The 23,335-nt window shown below is 49.4% G+C and overlaps 1 protein-coding gene across 1 annotated transcript in view; it reads right to left on the bottom strand.

Moving 5' to 3' along the window:
• Window positions 1-23,335, bottom strand: part of LOC138358586 (PAX-interacting protein 1-like) — a 38,981-nt gene that overhangs the window by 1,452 nt on the left and 14,194 nt on the right. The window contains exon 2 of the mRNA XM_069316654.1: window positions 21,255-21,750. Within this exon, the coding sequence (XP_069172755.1) occupies window positions 21,255-21,750 (496 nt within the window). The remainder of the gene's footprint in view (window positions 1-21,254; window positions 21,751-23,335) is intronic.

The raw sequence follows: 23,335 nt of genomic DNA, 5'->3' as shown, positions 1-23,335 counted from the left end.
GTGTTAGGCTCCTAGCAGTCCTGGCTAGTGTTGGCCTCCTAACAGTCCTGGCTAGTGTTGGGCTCCTAGCAGTCCTGGCTAGTGTTGGACTCCTAGCAGTCCTGGCTAGTGTTAGCCTCCTAGCAGTCCTGGCTAGTGTTGGGCTCCTAGCAGTCCTGGCTAGTGTTGGGCTCCTTGCAGTCCTGGCTAGTGTTGCGCTCCTAGCAGTCCTAGCTAGTGTTGGGCTCCTAGCAATCCTATCTGGAGCTGGGACCCCTTAATTAGAAAAGGATTATTTAACAGCCGATCATTTTTAACCGTATATGGTAATGTGATTTCAGTAATTAATGATCACTTACGCCGCTCACTGGCACTCTCTGGCGCTCTCTGGCGCTCTATGGCACTCTATGGCACTCTATGGCACTCTGGCACTCTATGGCACTCTGGCACTCTATGGCACTCTGGTAGGTCAACAGAGCCATATATATAGAGAGGTGGGGAGGGAAGGGGAAGCTTGGACAGGCCGGGGGAGGGAGTGAAATAGAGCCGTGTGTCTGGGTAGTCAGGGAGAAGAGAGAGAGAGAGAGAGAGAGAGAGAGAGAGAGAGAGAGAGGGGTCGTGTATTTGGACTGGGGGGGGGGGAGGGAGGAGTCATCTTCCTGGACTAAGGTTCGAGTACTGCCTGTAGGTGTGGGGTGTGATTTTAAAATATACCAACAAAACCTAACGCAATACAATGGATATATATATTAGATAAGATCCAGGAAAGTCCTGGGTAAATACTGGTTTGGAAAAATAGTGGTTGATTTATTGCACAGATTATTAGCATCTAGACATATATGTTGTTATATCAAGAATCATATAGAGATCTTGTTTTTGATATTACATTGAACTTGTCTTCCGAAGTCACATTAAAAGTATTTAATCAGCGGTCTATATTGGGTTGACCAACATTAGAACTGTCTTTAGAAATTTGTTTCTGGGATCATTTCGAACTTTATGTACCACGTATGACAGACTAATGTTGTTGTATACGGCTCCAGCGTCCATTTGTACTCAAACATATGATGAAGCAACAGAAAATCCAGATATATGCCACTAGACTAGACCCGGAGCTGAGAGGTATGAGTCACGAGGAAAGGGTACTAAAATTAAACCGTACATCACAGGCCGAAAGAAGTGTTAGGGGAGACATGATTACCACCTTCAAAATTCTCACCTGCCCTTTGTGGAATGATTGGGCACTAACCCAGAACTGTTTGCCCCTCTTTACCCAGCGGTAACTGAGGACCTGGGTGTAAAACCGACTGTCGGGTAGTGTTCGGGAAGTAAAAAGTACTCGGATGAGACTTACCATGAACTATAGGAAGGCGAAACTCTCAGCCTGATAACAGGTGTCAAAAGGGTCTAATTCTGTACCCACCTGTGTGCAAAAGCCAGAGTAAAATTCAGAAAACAAAGTGAAAAACACAAGAGTCGAATAAAATAAATTGGGAGTACAAAAATAACAGGAACACTGGGATGGAATATATATAGTGACCGTTCATTGTTATTGGCTCTCCTGGCTCCCCTCTCCCCCCACACACACCTGCCCTACACACCTGCCCCACACACACCTGCCCCACACACACCTGCCCCACACACACCTGCCCCACACACACCTGCCCCACACACACCTGCCCCACACACACCTGCCCCACACACACCTCCCACACACACACACCTCCCACACACACACACCTACCCCACACACACCTGCCCCACACACACCTGCCCTACACACCTGCCCCACACACACCTGCCCCACACACACCTCCCACACACACACACCTCCCACACACACACACCTACCCCACACACACCTGCCCCACACACACCTGCCCTACACACCTGCCCCACACACACCTGCCCCACACACACCTGCCCTACACACCTGCCCCACACACACCTGCCCCACACACACCTGCCCCACACACACCTGCCCCACACACACCTGCCCCACACACACCTCCCACACACACACACCTCCCACACACACACACCTACCCCACACACACCAACCCCACACACACCTGCCCCACACACACCTCCCCCACACACACCTCCCACACACACACACCTCCCCCACACACACACACCTCCCCCCCACACACACACCTCCCCCCCACACACACCTACCCCACACACCTCCCCCCCACACACACCTACCCCACACACCTCCCCCCCACACACACCTCCCCCACACACACCTCCCCCACACACACCTACCCCACACACCTCCCCCCCACACACACCTACCCCCACCCCCACACCCCCCCCCCCCCCCACACACACACAACAACCAGACCATAAAGAACTTTTCTCCTAACTCTTTATTCTCGCTATTTTCCTATGAAAACAACCCGTGAAGGCTTGACCTGTCCTCCCACGCCTCTCAGAATACCAAATAGACTTTACCGTAAAGACTAACGAATATTTTACCAACAAAAAGCCTTTTGGCGGAGTTACGGTAATATATTAATTAAGCATTCAACAGGAGGTGACAAGAAGCTCTTGGATATCATATTTGGGAGCAATAGTCGGGGTTCCTGATCTTCTTGAGGTTATCTTGTGGTTATCTTGAGGTTATCTTGTGGTTATCTTGTGGTTATCTTGAGGTTATCTTGAGGTTATCTTGAGGTTATCTTGTGGTTATCTTGAGGTTATCTTGAGGTTATCTTGTGGTTATCTTGAGGTTATCTTGTGGTTATCTTGAGGTTATCTTGTGGTTATCTTGTGGTTATCTTGAGGTTATCTTGAGGTTATCTTGTGGTTATCTTGAGGTTATCTTGTGGTTATCTTGAGGTTATCTTGTGGTTATCTTGAGGTTATCTTGAGGTTATCTTGAGGTTATCTTGTGGTTATCTTGAGGTTATCTTGTGGTTATCTTGAGGTTATCTTGTGGTTATCTTGAGGTTATCTTGTGGTTATCTTGAGGTTATCTTGTGGTTATCTTGTGGTTATCTTGAGGTTATCTTGAGGTTATCTTGAGGTTATCTTGTGGTTATCTTGAGGTTATCTTGTGGTTATCTTGAGGTTATCTTGAGGTTATCTTGTGGTTATCTTGAGGTTATCTTGTGGTTATCTTGAGGTTATCTTGAGGTTATCTTGAGGTTATCTTGTGGTTATCTTGAGGTTATCTTGTGGTTATCTTGTGGTTATCTTGAGGTTATCTTGAGGTTATCTTGTGGGTATCTTGTGGTTATCTTGAGGTTATCTTGTGGTTATCTTGTGGTTATCTTGTGGTTATCTTGAGGTTATCTTGTGGTTATCTTGAGGTTATCTTGAGGTTATCTTGTGGTTATCTTGAGGTTATCTTGTGGTTATCTTGAGGTTATCTTGTGGTTATCTTGTGGTTATCTTGAGGTTATCTTGTGGTTATCTTGAGGTTATCTTGTGGTTATCTTGAGGTTATCTTGAGATAATTTCGGGGCTTAGCGTCCCAGCGGCCCGGTCCTCGACCAGGCATTCTTTTAGTTACACATCCCTAGGAAGCAACCCGTAGCAGCTGTCTAACTCCCAGGTACCTATTTACAGTCGAAACCCAGTCTTCATGTCTATAGTTGAGGATTGTAAGAGAAGAATAACTGAGATACAGCTGAAAGGTCATAGTGTGAAATTCATGTGGATTCCATCTCATGTTGGAATAGTGCTCAACGAGGTGGCGGATGACTTGGCCAAACGTGCCACATCAAAACCACAAGTTGACATTGAATGTGAATTCACAATGAGACAAATAAGAAGCAAAATCAGAAATATTCAGGCACAGGCAGGAGTGGAGAGGAGAGGGATAATGTATGAGAGAAGTCAAACCATGCAACACTACATGTATGTGAGTCAAAACACCCTTTTCACTTATGGTAAAAGGAGAAATGCTTGGAGTGACTCTGTGTACATGCGGCTCAGGCTTGGGTACAAATATTACTGGGAATATGGGATAGGTGTTCATGATAATGACACGAAGTGTAAACTATGTGGTATGTTAAGGTCTCACACCCTTGCCCATTATGTTCTTGATTGTCCGTTGATTAATATATATAGAAACGCTGAGATAAGGACTGTTCCTGAGCAAATAGCCTGGATGTGTCACAAAGGAAAGGTTGATGATATTCTTGAGAGATATAAGAATTTTGCACCAAGACTGTAATATTTTGTTGAATTATCTGCAGGTGTCTTGCAAATTGCCTATACAGTATAACTAGGTCATAAAAGTATTTGTGTACGTCTGATAACATACTACTTGTGAAGGAGGAAATGTACATGTTTATCTCTCAGAATGTTTGGTAATATGTTTATTGTTTGTGATGTGTGTCTATGTATGTACTAACACGTTGTACTGAACGGGGTGAGAATAGCTTGAAACTACCTCATCCCTTTGTGTGTATTTTACCTCAATAAACTTATTTCAATTTCAATTTCAATATACTGCTAGGTGAACAGGCGCATCAGGGTGAAAGAAACTTTGCCCATTTGGTTCCGCCTCCACCGGGGATCGAACCCGGAACCTCAGGACTACGAGTCCCGAGCGCTGTCCACTCAGCTGTCAGGGTGGACTTAACCTACATATCTGGACATAAATTAAGTAACGACGTTTCGGTCCATCTTGGACCGTTGTCAAGTTGTGTCCAGGGTGGACCAAAGTGGCCAGGGTGGACCAAAGTGGCCAGGGTGGACCAAAGTGGCCAGGGTGGACCAAAGTGGCCAGGGTGGACCAAAGTGGCCAGGGTGGACCAAAGTGTCCAGGGTGGACCAAAGTGGCCAGGGTAGACCAAAGTGGCCAGGGTGGACCAAAGTGGCCAGGGTGGACCAAAGTGGCCAGGGTGGACCAAAGTGGCCAGGGTGGACCAAAGTGGCCAGGGTGGACCAAAGTGGCCAGGGTGGACCAAAGTGGCCAGGGTGGACCAAAGTGGCCAGGGTGGACCAAAGTGGCCAGGGTGGACCAAAGTGTCCAGGGTGGACCAATGTGTTCAGAGTGGACCAAAGTGTCCAGGGTGGACCAATGTGCCCAGAGTGGACCAAAGTGTCCAGGGTGGACCAATGTGTCCAGGGTGGACCAAAGTGTCCAGGGTGGACCAAAGTGTCCAGGGGTGGACCAAAGTGTCCAGGGTGGACCAAAGTGTCCAGGGTGGACCAGAAGTGTCCAGGATGGACCAAAGTGTCCAGGGTGGACCAGAAGTGTCCAGGGTGGACCAAAGTGTCCAGGGTGGACCAGAAGTGTCCAGGGTGGACCAAAGTGTCCAGGGTGGACCAGAAGTGTCCAGGGTGGACCAGAAGTGTCCAGGGTGGACCAGAAGTGTCCAGGGTGGACCAAAACTGTCCAGGGTGGACCAAAACTGTCCAGGGTGGACCAAAACTGTCCAGGGTGGCCCGAAATGTCGTCAATTCCTATATTTTCAATGTATATGTTGAGTGTCTAATTTGTTCAACCAGATTATTGTGACACAGTTAGCATACATTAATATTATTATATAGTGTAGGTCATGTTTAATTAAGTAAACATTTACAACAAAATGTTTAGCAAACTAAGTTAAATTCGGTCCACGTATTCAAACATTTGTCAATCTCTGATTTACTATAAACCTGATGGGCTATATTCATGACTGATTTCGTATTACACTATTCTTGGAGTGAATTTCACTTCATTCTTAAGGCTTGAAGCAGCACCCTACACACACACACACACACACACACACACACACACACACATACACATACACACACACACACACACACACACACACACACACACACACACACACACACACACACACACACACACACACACACACACACTACGAGGGGGCCTCGTAGCCTGGTGGATAGCGCGCAGGACTCGTAATTCTGTGGCACGGGTTCGATTCCCGCACGAGGCAGAAACAAATGGGCAAAGTTTCTTTCACCCTGAATGCCCCTGTTACCTAGCATTAAATAGGTACCTGGGAGTTAGTCAGCTGTCACGGGCTGCTTCCTGGGGTTAGTGTGTGGTGTGGAGAGAGAGGGAGAAAAAAAAGTAATTAGAAAACATTTGATAGACAGTTGAGAGGCGGGCCGAAAGAGCAAAGCTCAACCCCCGCAAGCACAACTAGGTGAATACACACATACACCCACACACACAATAGGTGAGTACACACACACACACACATACACACATACACCCACACACACAATAGGTGAGTACACACACACACACACATACACACATACACCCACACACACAATAGGTGAGTACACACACACATACACACATACACCCACACACACAATAGGTGAGTACACACACACATACACACATACACACACACACGCAATAGGTGAGTACACACACACATACACACATACACACACACACACAATATGTGAGTACACACACACATACACACTTACACACACACACACAATAGGTGAGTACACACACACATGCTTCAGTTGTCTATGGTAAACATCTCCAACTGTGACAAATAAGACAGTCTGACATAACTTACGAACAAGACCACAATACTTAATAATGTTCACTTTTATTTCAGATAATGCCGCTTTATTGCATTCTTTGATAATATTAAACACCTTAGGTGATAATCATTGGGTTGTGTATCTCTCTCTCTCTCTCTCTCTGTCTCTCTCTCTCTCTCTCTCTCTCTCTCTCTCTCTCTCTCTCTCTCTCTCTCTCTCTCTCTCTCTCTCTCTCTCTCTCTCTCTCTCTCTCTCTCGCTTTTTTCTGGGGTATTAGAACGGTTTAAGACACAAACCACAACCCAGTACCCTCTGAAACAAACCCAGTACACCTGAAACAAACCCAGTACACCTGAAACAAACCCAGTACCCCTGAAACAAACCCAGTACCCCCCTGAAACAAACCCAGTACCCCCCTGAAACAAACCCAGTACTCCCTGAAACAAACCCAGTACCCCATGAAACAAACCCAGTACCCCATGAAACAAACCCAGTACCCCATGAAACAAACCCAGTACCCCCTGAAACAAACCCAGTACCCCATGAAACAAACCCAGTACCCCTGAAACAAACCCAGTACCCCATGAAACAAACCCAATACCCCCTGAAACAAACCCAGTACCCCCTGAAACAAACCCAGTACCCCCCTGAAACAAGCCCAGTACGTTGACCAGACCACACACTAGAAATTGAAGGGACGACGACGTTTCGGTCCGTCCTGGACCATTTCTAGTGTGTGGTCTGGTCAACATACTTCAGCCACGTTATTGTGACTCATCGCCTGCATATGGAAACCCAGTACCCCCTGAAACAAACCCAGTACCCCTGAAACCAACCCAGTACCCCCTGAAACCAACCCAGTACCCCCATGAAACAAACCCAGTACCCCCTGAAACAAACCCAGTACCCCCCTGAAACCAACCCAATACCCCCTGAAACCAACCCAATACCCCCTGAAACAAACCCAGTACCCCTGAAACAAACCCAGTACCCCCTGAAACAAACCCAGTACCCCATGAAACAAACCCAGTACCCCTGAAACAAACCCAGAACCCCCTGAAACAATTCCAGTACCCCCTGAAACAAACCCAGTACCCCTTGAAACAAACCCCCTGAAACACACCCAGTACTCCCTGAAACCAACCCAGTACCCCCATGAAACCAACCCAGTACCCCCTGAAACCAACCCAGTACCCCCCTGAAACAAACCCAATACCCCCTGAAACAAACCCAGTTCCCCTTGAAACAAACCCAGTACCCCATGAAACAAACCCAGTACCCCTGAAACAAACCCAGTACCCCCTGATACAAACTCAGTACCCCCTGAAACAAACCCAGTACCCCCTGAAACAAACCCCTGAAACACACCCAGTACTCCCTGAAACAAACCCAGTACCCCCATGAAACCAACCCAGTACCCCATGAAACAAACCCAGTACCCCCATGAAACCAAACCAGTACCCCCTGAAACCAACCCAGTACCCCTGAAACAAGCCCAGTACCCCATGAAACAAACCCAGTACCCCTGAAACAAACCCAGTACCCCCTGAAACAAACCCAGTACCCCCCTGAAACAAACCCAGTAACCCTTGAAACAAACCCCTGAAACACACCCAGTACTCCCTGAAACAAACCCAGTACCCCCATGAAACCAACCCAGTACCCCATGAAACAAACCCAGTACCCCAATGAAACAAAACCAGTACCCCCTGAAACCAACCCAGTACCCCTGAAACAAGCCCAGTACCCCATGAAACAAACCCAGTACCCCTGAAACAAACCCAGTACCCCCTGAAACAAACCCAGTACCCCCCTGAAACCAACCCAGTACCCCTTGAAACAAACCCCTGAAACAAACCCAGTACCCCCCTGAAACCAACCCAGTACCCCTTGAAACAAACCCCTGAAACACACCCAGTACCCCATGAAACAAACCCAGTATCCCCTGAAACAAACCCAATACCCCCTGAAACAAACCCAATACCCCCTGAAACAAACCCAGTACCCCATGAAACAAACCCAGTATCCCCTGAAACCAACCCAGTACCCCATGAAACAAACCCAGTACCCCCATGAAACCAACCCAGTACCCCATGAAACAAACCCAGTACCCCTGAAACAAACCCAGGACCCCTAAAACAAACCCAGTACCCCTGAAACAAACCCAGTACCCCCTGAAACAAACCCAGTACCCCCTGAAACAAACCCAGTTCCCCCTGAAACCAACCCAGTACCCCTGAAACAAACCCAGTATCCCCTGAAACAAACCCAGGACCCCTGAAACAAACCCAATACCCCCTGAAACAAACCCAGTACCCCCTGAAACCAACCCAGAACCCCCTGAAACCCTCTAGACAGACCCCGCCACTAAAGACACCTACACCAGCAGCTCGAGGTCTGGTCGACAGCTTCAGGACTCCTCTGATCCGTGAAAGGATAGACAACAACTTTATATCGTTCTCGCAACAGTATTTCAGTCTTCCCTCTCCTAGGAGCTCTGCTGGGGGGGGGGGGGCGAAGAGTTGTGAGATGGTAAGAATCCCAGCATCAACAGTGCCATCTGAGAGTTCTCCCAGCACCGTCCCAGCACCAACAGTGCCATCTGAGAGACCTCCCAGCACCGTCCTAGCATCAACAGTGCCATCTGAGAGTTTTCCCAGCACCAACAGTGCCATCTGAGAGCCCTCCCAGCACCGTCCTAGCATCAACAGTGCCATCTGAGAGACCTCCCAGCACCGTCCTAGCATCAACAGTGCCATCTGAGAGCCCTCCCAGCACCAACAGTGACATCTGAGAGCCCTCCCAGCACCAACAATGCCATCTGAGAGCCCTCCCAGCACCAACAATGCCATCTGAGAGCCCTCCCAGCACCAACAGTGCCATCTGAGAGCCCTCCCAGCACCAACAATGCCATCTGAGAGCCCTCCCAGCATCAACAATGCCATCTGAGAGCCCTCCCAGCACCAACAATGCCATCTGAGAGCCCTCCCAGCACCAACAATGCCATCTGAGAGCCCTCCCAGCACCAACAATGCCCTCTGAGAGCCCTCCCAGCACCAACAATGCCATCTGAGAGCCCTCCCAGCACCAACAATGCCATCTGGGAGCCCTCCCAGTACCAACAGTGCCATCTGAGAGCCCTCCCAGCACCGTCCCAGCACCAACAGTGCCATCTGAGAGCCCTCCCAGCACCAACAGTGCCATCTGACAGCCCTCCCAGCGCCAACAGTGCCATCTGAGAGCCCTCCCAGCACCGTCCCAGCACCAACAGTGCCACCTGAGAGCCCTCCCAGCACCAACAGTGCCACCTGACAGCCCTCCCAGCACCAACAGTGCCACCTGACAGCCCTCCCAGCACCAACAGTGCCACCTGACAGCCCTCCCAGCACCAACAGTGCCATCTGAGAGCCCTCCCAGCACCGTCCCACCACCAACAGTGCCACCTGACAGCCCTCCCAGCACCAACAGTGCCACCTGAGAGCCCTCCCAGCACCAACAGTGCCACCTGAGAGCCCTCCCAGCACCAACAGTGCCACCTGAGAGCCCTCCCAGCACCGTCCCACCACCAACAGTGCCACCTGAGAGCCCTCCCAGCGCCAACAATGCCACCTGACAGCACTCCCAGCACCAACAGTGCCACCTGAGAGCCCTCCCAACGCCAACAATGCCACCTGACAGCACTCCCAGCACCAACAGTGCCATCTGAGAGCCCTCCCAGCACCAACAGTGCCACCTGAGAGCCCTCCCAGCACCGTCCCAGCACCAACAGTGCCACCTGAGAGCCCTCCCAGCGCCAACAATGCCACGTGAGAGCCCTCCCAGCACCAACAGTGCCACCTGACAGCCCTCCCAGCACCAACAGTGCCACCTGAGAGCCCTCCCAGCACCAACAGTGCCACCTGAGAGCCCTCCCAGCACCAACAGTGCCACCTGAGAGCCCTCCCAGCACCAAGACCATGGCAGGAATCATTAAACATGCAGCACCAGGGGAGAGGAAGCACAAAAGTAATTTTGAAGCGTTCCCAAGGTCGAGCAGTGACGGTGAACTGTCTACTCTAACCTCATGGGACGGGAGGCGCTCACAGTCGTCTTCAATACACTACAGTCAGAAGACAGACGGGCAAGGTTGCTACCTTCCACCAGCGTCCTGTCCAACGTAGAGACAGTTCCCTAGACAGAATTTTATATATATATATATATATATATATATATATATATATATATATATATATATATATATATATATATATATATATATATATATATATATATAACTGAAAACTCACACCCCAGAAGTGACTCGAACCCATACTCCCAGGAGCCACGCAACTGGTATGTACAAGACGCCTTAATCCACTTGACCATCACGACCGGACATAATGAGGTGATAGCCGAGGCTAAGAATGAGGTGATTTGGTAAAATGCTATGCCCAAGATTACTATCCGAGTGCCGGCGGTGGGGTGGTTCAAATAGCCTCGGCTATCACCTCATTATGTCCGGTCGTGATGGTCAAGTGGATTAAGGCGTCTTGTACATACCAGTTGCGTGGCTCCTGGGAGTATGGGTTCGAGTCACTTCTGGGGTGTGAGTTTTCAGTTGCATATTGTCCTGGGGACCATTCAGGCTTGTTCGCATATATATATATATATATATATATATATATATATATATATATATATATATATATATATATATATATATATTATATATAATTTTTTTTTCTGTATTGTGTATTTAAAGGTTACAAAACATACAAGACAAATGCCTAAAGGTTACGGATCTCTTGAAGCTCCTCCGCTTCTGGACAGGAACCGAGGACGCAGCAAGCATTTCCCCTCTGGATAGCCACACTGAGACGCTGAAACAAAAAACTGGAAGCCCCTGGGTCTCTGGTGACGTCAATGAGCTTGGACCCCAATTCCTTGAGAAATCCCAAGGCACTCTTGCCCCAGGGGCCACGCGTCTCAGACGCTATGGGAACAAAGAGGTATTGACCTTCCAGTCGCCTGTACTTGAGTGATTTTGCTGTTTCCCTGTGGTTGGCCGCCCCACCTAGCAGTAAATAGGTACTCGGGAGTTAGTCAGCTGTCACGGGCTGCTTCCTGGGGGTGGAGGCCTGGTCGAAGACCGGGCCGCGGGGACACTAAAAAGCCCTGAAATCATCACAAGATAACCACAAGAAGGTGTCAGCCAGGGTGGATACACATGTGTAGTCCCACACCAACTGTCTACCCTCCTTCCAGGAGTATATGGTGATGCCATCACGGCGAAGTGCGCCCTATGTGCGCACATTTTTCTTTAGAGACAGACTTTTTTTACTTGTATTTTGAACAGAGGAGGAATATATAGATATAAGAAAAAAGAAGGCAAGGTAAATATAAAGAGAAATAGCTATGATATTATGACTATATCCCACTTGGCTGGGATATGAAGACAAGGAGCTGGGATATGAGGACAAGGAGCTGGGATATGAGGACAAGGAGCTGGGATATGAGGACAAGGAGCTGGGATATGAGGACAAGGAGCTGTGATATGAGGACAAGGAGCTGGAATATGAGGACAAGGAGCTGGAATATGAGGACAAGGAGCTGGAATATGAGGACAAGGAGCTGGGATATGAGGACAAGGAGCTGGAATATGAGGACAAGGAGCTGGGATATGAGGACAAGGAGCTGGGATATGAGGACAAGGAGCTGGGATATGAGGACAAGGAGCCTGGATATGAGGACAAGGAGCTGGGATATGAGGACAGGGAGCTGGGATATGAGGACAAGGAGCTGGAATAAGAGGGCAGGAAGCTGGGATATGAGGACAAGGAGCTGGAATATGAGGACAAGGAACTGGGATATGAGGACAAGGAGCTGGGATATGAGGACAAGGAGCTGGGATATGAGGACAAGGAGCTGGGATATGAGGACAAGGAGCTGGAATATGAGGACAAGGAGCTGGGATATGAGGACAAGGAGCTTGAATATGAGGACAAGGAGCTGGAATATGAGGAAAGGGAATTAGAATATGAGTCCGAAGAGAAGGAACCCATCATCTCTGATCACCGGGAATCAGTGACCTCTACAACATGCGAGACTCTCACTCTGCCAACGAATCTAAGAGAGAAAATGTAATATTTCTAAATCAAAATGAGACTTGAGGCAACTCGCTGCTCTCCAGTAAACAGTTCCTCGAAATGTTGGCGGAAAGATCACATCATTTACAAAGTCAACCCTGATCACAGTATCAGGCGTTCTTGTGTGTGTTATATTTCTGTAAACAACATAGAGTTATACGCTATACTCCATTTAGATATGATATTACTTCTTTTTCCAGCGCTATATACCCTTCTAGTGTTCTGGATGAAGTACCCGCCAATGCCCAGGTGCCCAGGTGCCCACACAGCCTAACAGGTCTGTATACAGTAACATATTCAGGTGAAATTTGAAATAATTTCTGGCACTCGGCCTTGTCATGTTGGTTAACTAGATGAACATTCACAAGGTGTTGAGTATGATTCAACGTGTATTCATCCCTCACCAAGAAGAGGTAGAGATGTGTGAACCCCCGCCAGGAAAAGCTGGGCTGTCTGTCTGTCTCCCTCACTATTTTAAGCTTGACTAAAGCTTCTGTAGACTTGAGGATCGCGGCATATCTCTCTCTCTCTCTCTCTCTCTTTCTCTCTCTCTCTCTCTCTTTCTCTCTCTCTCTCTCTCTCTCTCTCTCTCTCTCTCTCTCTCTCTCTCTCTCTCTCTCTCTCTCTCTCTCTCTCTCTCTCTCTCTCTCTCTCTCTCTCTCTCTCATGACACATCACCCCCCCTAACAAGCCCCCTCCCCCCCCTCAGTGTCTGTGATCCAAGGCGGAATTAATTACAATTCACCTTGAGTTAAATATGAGTATGAATAAATTAGAGAAGGTATGCAATTTGCAGCCCTCTCGTTACCTTGTAATTTACTGCATATGAAGGTGGCCTGCTAGCGAGTCTTGAGTCATCCCGCACTAACGAGATGACTCGCTAAGACACACTTAACCTCCAGCCAACGATTGATGGCGCGGTGCCCAAGCCGGCTGGCCCTCCATGCCTTACCTGGGGTTGCTAACCTGAGTTGGCAAAGTCAGGATATACTTCACTGGGTTTTTAGTGTAGATCAATGAGCCTATGACAGAAGATGACGGCATAGGTCGGTCACCTCATTATAGATATTTATAATATTATATATAACCGAAAACTCACACCCCAGGAGTGACTCGGTTGCATGTATGCCTAGGGACCATTCAGGCTTTTTTGCATTTGTGTTTCTCATGTGTTGTCGCAAAGAATGAGGTGATTTGATGAAATACTATGTCCAAGATTACCATCAGAGTGCCGGCGGGATGGTGGGGTAAATAGCTTCGGGTATCATCATCTTTTGAACGGTCGTGATGGTCGAGTGGTGAAGGTGTCCTGTATGCCAGATGCATAGTGCTTCTGGTAGTATATATATATATATATATATATATATATATATATATATATATATATATATATATATATATATATATATATATATATAATCATTCACTTGGGCAGTAGGAGGCTCGAACCGCCAACCCGACGGCCGTAATGCAGAAACTCTACCAATATACTACTGGGGCGAGCAAGAATAGGAAAGATTTCGGTGGCAGCAAACCGCAACCCAACTGAAATTTGATACTACTTTCCACGGCTTCTACTGAGTACATAGGAGGAAGGACTCCACGCCCGTGGAGTACTAATTCCCATGTACTCTGCAGAAGCCGGGTAAAGTATAAAAGAAAAAAGTCCACAATAGCCCTGTTGCTCAAGCGACGTCTCTCTCTCTCTCTCTGCTTGTTCGCTTAGGTCATTCGATATGTTCGATAGGCCTCCTTGTGGTTATAGATAGGAGCTGCCTCGTATGGGCCAATAGCCCTTCTGCAGTTACCTTTGTTCTTGTGTTATGAGAGGACATGTTAACGTTATCAAACGTTACCTTTCCATTTTATCATGTGATTCTTCTCTTGTTCTTGACACTAGAATATTATATGATGCTTTTGTGCTGTTGAATAGCACATTATATGAAACTTTTGCTTCTCTTGAAACAATTATTTCAGCATTTCTTGAAAGTGTTACATTTCAGCATTTCTTGAAGGTGTTACATTTCAGCATTTCTTGAATGTGTTACATTTCAGCATTTCTTGAAGGTGTTACATTTCAGCATTTCTTGAAGGTGTTACATTTCAGCATTTCTTGAAAGTGTTACATTTCAGCATTTCTTGAAAGTGTTACATTTCAGCATTTCTTGAAGATGTTACATTTCAGCATTTCTTGAAGGTGTTACATTTCAGCATTTCTTGAATGTGTTACATTTCAGCATCTCTTGAAAGTGTTACATTTCAGCATCTCTTGAAAGTGTTACATATCAGCATTTCTTGAAGGTGTTACATTTCAGCATTTCTTGAAAGTGTTACATTTCAGCATTTCTTGAAAGTGTTACATTTCAGCATTTCTTGAAAGTGTTACATTTCAGCATCTCTTGAAAGTGTTACATTTCATAAAGTGTGTTATAATTCGGTCCACAGGCTGGGACACTAATGCACTGGTGTTTGATGCGGCTTTTAGTCACGGAGTCGTGAAGGTTCAGGCCATTTGCAGGTTGCCTTACTCTCTAAAGAGAAAATCAATGCTTCCCGTTTATAATTCCCCGCCGCAGTTGGTAGGATAGGTGGGGATAGTCCCCCGTGCCGGCCCTCGTCCCTATTCCCCATCCCCCGCCTCAGGAGGGGGGAAAGGGGGGGGGAGGGAAGATGGGAAGTGGAAGGGAATTATCAAGGGAAGAGTGCTGAGACATTACGACTATATAGCATTTGCAAAGGGGCAGGATAAGGATTTGGGATGGATGGGATGGGACGGGGGGAAAGGAATGGTGCCCAACCACTTGTGGACGGTCGGGGATTGAACGCCGACCTGCATGACGCGAGACCGTCGCTCTACCGTCCAGCCCAAGTGGTTGAACAGGGGGGGGGGGGAAGAGGGATACGAAGGGTGTAGTAATATACAATTAGCAACATAATCCCACAGGATCAATTACATTTGGTTTGATTTAATACCCACACGACACACATTGTAAACATCGGATGTCACTTTATATATATAATTAAAAGGCAAATTAAAAGTATTGTTATTGTTATCTTGAGATCATCACCTGCTTGAGCAAGCCCGTGAGCTCCTGCCTGTAGAGAGGTTACCTTCCTGGGAGGATGACTCATGCAAGATTATCATCAATGAAATGGCATTGAAAAAATCCAACATGATACCACAAGAAATGAGGCACAAGTATCTCCAGGAAATTTATAAAGAAGCCGGAGATGAACTAGATCAAATCTACACTGACGGGTCATCTAATCCTGTCAATGGCAGGGCTGGTGCAGCATACACGGTAATCAAGGATAATACCTTCCAACGCAGAAATGAAGAAAAAGCGCGTATTGAGAACTATGCCTCTTCACCGCAAGCAGAGCTAACTGCCATTGTTATGGCGTTAAGGTTTCTTGAACGGAACACTAATGGTGCAGTGATTTGCACAGATTCAAAAGCAGCACTGCAAAGCCTAAGTAAAAATCGGGCAGAAAATCTTGCAATAGTCGCTGAAATTAAGAGAGCTGTGAGAGTACTTACCAATCAGGGAAGAGTCGTCAAGTTTCTGTGGATCCCCTCCCATGTTGGGGATCCCCTCACATGTTGGGGATCCCCTCCCATGTTGGAATATGTGGGAATGAACGAGCAGATGTGCTGGCTGCTGAAGGCGCTGAAGGAGACCATATTGAATACTTCATACCCAAGACTCTACTACAAATTAGAGGTGTAATCAGGCAACATCACCGTGACAAGGTAACTGAGGAAAGGAGGATAGAAGCACAAACCAGTGAATCTGTACGATGGTACAACATGGTTGCAGCTGGCAATCCCAATCATTATGGCCGAAGAGGAGGAGGACGAGGGAGAGAATCAGTAATAGCGAGAATCCGTCTTGGATACAAATATCCATGGAGATATGGAATTGAAACAACAGTTGATCAGCGAAGTTGCAGAATCTGTGGTGAGAGTGATGGACACCGCCTTGACCACTATCAACGTGAATGTGAACACCTGACAGACATTAGGAATATGTGTAGAATAATAAACCCCACATTGTTTGAGTTAGGAAAACACTATTTGTCAAATATTGATGCTGTTCTTAAAAGATTTCCTCATTTTGCACCCGCAAGATAACGTAAGCTTTTAAGGATTGATAGATGTTAATCTTCTTGTTTGAGAAGCTGTTCACTTGAGACAGTTAAGCAAGTCCCAGCTGTGTCTGGGTACAAGTGACAGGATGAACAACCCAGCGGGTTTTCTTCCTATTGGAGAGTGTTGTACATGCTGCTATGGCGGTGTGTCCACTCACAGGATGAGTGGCGCTGCCCAATACTGTCACTATGGTGGTGTGTCCACTCACAAGATGAGTGGCGCTGCCCAATACTGTCACTATGGCGGTGTGTCCACTCACCGGATGAGTGGCGCTGCCCAATACTGTCACTATGGTGGTGTGTCCACTCACAAGATGAGTGGCGCTGCCCAATACTGTCACTATGGCGGTGTGTCCACTCACCGGATGAGTGGCGCTGCCCAATACTGTCACTATGGTGGTGTGTCCACTCACAAGATGAGTGGCGCTGCCCAATACTGTCACTATGGCGGTGTGTCCACTCACAAGATGAGTGGCGCTGCCCAATACTGCCACTATGGTGGTGTGTCCACTCACAAGATGAGTGGCGCTGCCCAATACTGTCACTATGGCGGTGTGTCCACTCACAAGATGAGTGACGCTGCCCAATAAACTCGCCCCTCGGGGCAAAATTTAAAAAAAAATTAAATGATTTCTATAGCGTCCCCGCGGCCCGGTCCTCGACCAGGCCTCCATTTTGTTACACATCCCCCAGGAAACAGCCCGTAGCTGCTGTCTAACTCCCAAGTACCTATTTACTGCTAGGTGAACAAGTGCATCAGGGTGAAAGAAACTGCCCATTTGTTTCCGCCTCCGCCGGGGATCGAACCAGGCAATGTTAGTACAGCAGACAAGTCCTTGGGCCAGCGATTATCTTGAATAACGTGAATGATCTCTAAGTGTGGAAACATTCTTGTATGTTTTGTGATGAGGCAAAACATTATGAGGATACAATGAGAGCAGCAGCTGGTAGCCTCATGAATCCCGGAATAAACTCGATGAGTGGTTCAACAAGTGGATGTTAGAGTTCAACTCCAGCACATGCAAAATAGTGAAGATGGTTGAGGGACAGGAGAATGAGACGGAAGAGGAGAGGGATAAGGATGTTGTGAAAGAAGAAAGAATAAGGAACAGGTGATAAAGGAAGGGGGAAGAGGTGAAATGGTGAAGGATTTTAGGAGTATGTGAAAGAACGAGAGGATGAAGGGTCAGGATAGCAGGATGGGGACTGAGGATAGCATGGTGTCTGAGCATCTACGACGGTGCTACTGTGCAGAATAGGGAATAGGCAGATTATCCAATTCCCATCACCTTTGTAACGTGAATATCCAATTTTCCCTTAGATTTTGGGGGGGCCCAGCCTGTAATTGGCCGGCCTTTGGCATTTGGCGTATAAATTGAAATTCCTGGATTAAAACACTAGGTTTTGGTGTTTAATTGAAGACCTAACTTGGAAATTGGGAGGTCTTAGTGCATGATAGGACTCGCTTGACACGAAATAGGGCGGCATTTGACATGCAATAGGGGGGGCGGGGGGACTTAATCAATAACGGTTATCTCATACACTGTTGACGATGCGAGCAATTTATGCGTGTATCATCGGATATCAGTAATGGTCTGTGTCGGTGGTTCAAGCGTTGGCAGATAACGACCTGTTATCCCGACATCGATCATTGCTATATTGAGACACTGTTATCTTTCCCATTGCTGAAAACCCTTGCCATTAAACTCGTTGTTTTCATTTGACGTTATATTATTTCATTTGAGGGGCCTCGTAGCCTGGTGGATAGCGCGCAGGACTCGTAATTCTGTGGCGCGGGTTCGATTCCCGCACGAGGCAGAAACAAATGGGCAAAGTTTCTTTCACCCTGAATGCCCCTGTTACCTAGCAGTAAATGGGTACCTGGGAGTTAGTCAGCTGTCACGGGCTGCTTCCTGGGGGTGGAGGCCTGGTCGAGAACCGGGCCGCGGGGACACTAAAAAGCCCCGAAATCATCTCAAGATAGCCTCAAGATATAAAGATAACGGAACTCAGCGTCATTTGATCTAATGAATTCCTTATTGGCTAATTAATTCCCTATTAAGACTGCTCATAGCTGAGTGGATAGCGTTTCTGCCTCACACACGTGGGGCCGCGGTTCGAGCCTTCTAAAGCCCAGGTAAATGGTATGTTTATTTCCAAGGGAAGTGTAGGTGACAAACCAATAGTGGCTATCTTGAGGTTATCATGAGATGATTTCGGGGCTTAGCGTCCCCGCGGCCCGGTCCTCGACCAGGCCTCCATTTTGTTACACACCCCCAGGAAACAGCCCGTAGCAGCTATCTAACTGCCAGGTACCTATTTACTGCTAGGTAAACAGTACATCAGGATGAAAGAAACTCTGCCCATTTTGTTTCCGTCTTCACCGGGGATCGAACCCGGAACCTCAGGACTACGAGTCCCGAGCGCTGTCCACCCAGCCGTCAGGCTGTCAGCTGAAGTGTTAAGACTTTTATTTAGTTCATTATATGAATTAAAAATAAATCTGTTGACAGGTAACTGTGCTTACCTAATAGTGCTTGCAGGGTACAATGAGGTCTTGGTCACATTACCCAGATGACACTCTAGGAGGTAGAGTGTCCAGCGTGGGGCTTGCCCCCCTGGCAGGTTGCCAGTCTGGGGGCGTCAGTGTTTGATAGTTGACAGTTTGTCATCGCCATCTTTATCAGCGTCTTCCTCCTTTATCTTGCTTCTTGCTCGCTTCCTGCATCCATTCTTCTCCCTAGTCCTCCTACACCTTCTTCTCTTATATCTATATTCTCCTGTGCTTCCTCCTCCTCCTCCTCCTCCTCCTCCTCCTCCTCCTGGTCCTGGTCCTCCTGGTCCTGGTCCTCCTGGTCCTGGTTCTCCTGGTCCTGGTCCTTCTGGTCCTGGTCCTCCTGGTCCTGGTCCTCCTGGTCCTGGTCCTCCTGGTCCTGGTTCTCCTGGTCCTGGTCCTCCTGGTCCTGGTCCTGGTCCTGGTCCTCCTGGTCCTGGTCCTCCTGGTCTTCGTCCTGGTTCTCCTGGTCCTGGTCCTCCTGGTCCTGGTCCTCCTGGTCCTGGTCCTCCTGGTCCTGGTCCTCCTGGTACTGGTCCTCCTGGTCCTGTTCCTCCTGGTCCTGGTCCTCCTGGTCCTGGTCCTCCTGGTCCTGGTCCTGGTCCTCCTGGTCCTGGTCCTCCTGGTCCTGGTCCTCCTGGTCCTGGTCCTCCTGGTCCTGGTCCTCCTGGTCCTGGTTCTCCTGGTCCTGGTCCTCCTGGTCCTGGTCCTCCTGGTCCTGGTCCTCCTGGTCCTGGTCCTCCTGGTCCTGGTCCTCCTGGTACTGGTCCTCCTGGTCCTGGTCCTCCTGGTCCTCCTGGTCCTGTTCCTCCTGGTCCTGGTCCTCCTGGTCCTGGTCCTCCTGGTCCTGGTCCTCCTGGTCCTGGTCCTCCTGGTCCTCCTGGTCCTCCTGGTCCTGTTCCTCCTGGTCCTGGTCCTGGTCCTCCTGGTCCTGGTCCTCCTGGTACTGGTCCTCCTGGTACTGGTCCTCCTGGTCCTGGTCCTCCTGGTCCTGGTCCTCCTGGTCCTGGTCCTCCTGGTCCTGGTCCTCCTGGTCCTCGTCCTCCTGGTCCTCCTGGTCCTCCTGGTCCTGGTCCTCCTGGTACTGGTCCTCCTGGTCCTGGTCCTCCTGGTCCTGGTCCTCCTGGTCCTCGTCCTCCTGGTCCTCCTGGTCCTCGTCCTCCTGGTACTGGTCCTCCTGGTCCTGGTCCTCCTGGTCCTGGTCCTCCTGGTCCTGGTCCTGGTCCTCCTGGTCCTGGTCCTGGTCCTCCTGGTACTGGTCCTGGTCCTGGTCCTCCTGGTCCTGGTCCTCCTGGTACTGGTCCTGGTCCTGGTCCTCCTGGTCCTGTTCCTCCTGGTCCTGGTCCTCCTGGTCCTGGTCCTGGTCCTCCTGGTCCTGGTCCTGTTCCTCCTGGTCCTGGTCCTCCTGGTCCTGGTCCTGGTCCTCCTGGTCCTGGTCCTGGTCCTCCTGGTCCTGGTCCTCCTGGTCCTGGTCCTCCTGGTCCTGGTCCTCCTGGTCCTGGTCCTCCTGGTCCTCGTCCTCCTGGTCCTCCTGGTCCTCCTGGTCCTGGTCCTCCTGGTACTGGTCCTCCTGGTCCTGGTCCTCCTGGTCCTGGTCCTCCTGGTCCTCGTCCTCCTGGTCCTCCTGGTCCTCCTGGTCCTCGTCCTCCTGGTACTGGTCCTCCTGGTCCTGGTCCTCCTGGTCCTGGTCCTCCTGGTCCTGGTCCTGGTCCTCCTGGTCCTGGTCCTGGTCCTCCTGGTACTGGTCCTGGTCCTGGTCCTCCTGGTCCTGGTCCTCCTGGTACTGGTCCTGGTCCTGGTCCTCCTGGTCCTGGTCCTCCTGGTCCTGGTCCTGGTCCTCCTGGTCCTGGTCCTGTTCCTCCTGGTCCTGGTCCTCCTGGTCCTGGTCCTGGTCCTGGTCCTCCTGGTCCTGGTCCTCCTGGTCCTCGTCCTCCTGGTCCTCGTCCTCCTGGTACTGGTCCTCCTGGTACTGGTCCTCCTGATCCTGTTCCTCCTGGTACTGGTCCTCCTGATCCTGTTCCTCCTGGTCCTGGTCCTCCTGGTCCTGGTCCTCCTGGTACTGTTCCTCCTGGTACTGGTCCTCCTGGTCCTGGTCCTCCTGGTCCTGGTCCTGGTCCTCGTCCTCCTGGTCGTGTTCCTCCTGGTACTGGTCCTCCTGATCCTGTTCCTCCTGGTCCTGGTCCTCCTGGTCCTGGTCCTCCTGGTCCTGTTCCTCCTGGTACTGGTCCTCCTGGTCCTGGTCCTCCTGGTCCTGGTCCTGTTCCTCCTGGTACTGGTCCTCCTGGACCTGTTCCTCCTGGTACTGGTCCCCCTGGTCCTCCTGGTCCTGGTCCTCCTGGTACTGGTCCTCCTGGTACTGGTCCTCCTGGTCCCCCTGGTCCTGGTCCTCCTGGTCCTGGTACTGGTCCTCCTGGTCCTGGGACCATAGGAGGTCGAGTGAGAGCGCCGCCGCTCCATAGGTTTATGATCGAGTAAATTCCCATTAATTGTTAGCTGGTGGAGTCATCCAGCCCACGCTATTGTGTGTGGTGCGTTCACTCTCATGTGTGGTGCGTTCACTCGTGTGTGTGTGGTGCGTTCACTCTCATGTGTGTGGTGCGTTCACTCTCATGTGTGTGGTGCGTTCACTCTCATGTGTGTGGTGCGTTCACTCATGTGTGTGGTGCGTTCACTCTCATGTGTGGTGCGTTCACTCTCATGTGTGTGGTGCGTTCACTCTCATGTGTGGTGCGTTCACTCTCATGTGTGTGGTGCGTTCACTCTCATGTGTGTGGTGCGTTCACTCTCATGTGTGGTGCGTTCACTCTCATGTGTGTGGTGCGTTCACTCATGTGTGTGGTGCGTTCACTCTCATGTGTGTGGTGTGTTCATTCTCATGTGTGTGGTGCGTTCACTCTTGTGTGTGTGGTGCGTTCACTCTCATGTGTGTGGTGCGTTCACTCTCATGTGTGTGGTGCGTTCACTCATGTGTGGTGCGTTCACTCTTGTGTGTGTGGTGCGTTCACTCTCATGTGTGGTGCGTTCACTCTCATGTGTGTGGTGCGTTCACTCATGTGTGGTGCGTTCACTCTTGTGTGTGTGGTGCGTTCACTCTCATGTGTGGTGCGTTCACTCTCATGTGTGTGGTGCGTTCACTCTCATGTGTGGTGCGTTCACTCTCATGTGTGGTGCGTTCACTCTCATGTGTGTGGTGCGTTCACTCTCATGTGTGGTGCGTTCACTCTCATGTGTTTGGTGCGTTCACTCTCATGTGTGTGGTGCGTTCACTCTCATGTGTGGTGCGTTCACTCTCATGTGTGTGGTGCGTTCACTCTCATGTGTGGTGCGTTCACTCATGTGTGTGGTGCGTTCACTCTCATGTGTGGTGCGTTCACTCTCATGTGTTTGGTGCGTTCACTCTCATGTGTGTGGTGCGTTCACTCTCATGTGTGGTGCGTTCACTCTCATGTGTTTGGTGCGTTCACTCTCATGTGTGTGGTGCGTTCACTCTCATGTGTGTGGTGCGTTCACTCTCATGTGTGTGGTGCGTTCACTCTCATGTGTGTGGTGCGTTCACTCTCATGTGTGTGGTGCGGTCACTCTCATGTGTGTGGTGCGTTCACTCTCATGTGTGTGGTGCGTTCACTCTCATGTGTGTGGTGCGTTCACTCTCATGTGTGTGGTGCGTTCACTCTCATGTGTGTGGTGCGGTCACTCTCATGTGTGTGGTGCGTTCACTCTCATGTGTGTGGTGCGTTCACTCTCATGTGTGTGGTGCGTTCACTCTCATGTGTGTGGTGCGTTCACTCGTGTGTGTGGTGCGTTCACTCTCATGTGTGTGGTGCGTTCACTCTCATGTGTGGTGCGTTCACTCATGTGTGTGGTGCGTTCACTCGTGTGTGGTGCGTTCACTCGTGTGTGGTGCGTTCACTCTCATGTGTGGTGCGTTCACTCATGTGTGTGGTGCGTTCACTCTCATGTGTGTGGTGCGTTCACTCTCATGTGTGTGGTGCGGTCACTCTCATGTGTGTGGTGCGTTCACTCTCATGTGTGTGGT

This window comes from Procambarus clarkii, chromosome 84 (genome assembly GCF_040958095.1).
Source record: "Procambarus clarkii isolate CNS0578487 chromosome 84, FALCON_Pclarkii_2.0, whole genome shotgun sequence".
Classification (NCBI taxonomy): Eukaryota; Metazoa; Arthropoda; class Malacostraca; order Decapoda; family Cambaridae; genus Procambarus; species Procambarus clarkii.
Note: the sequence above shows the minus strand (reverse complement) of the source record. Positions and strands in the feature narration are given on the sequence as shown.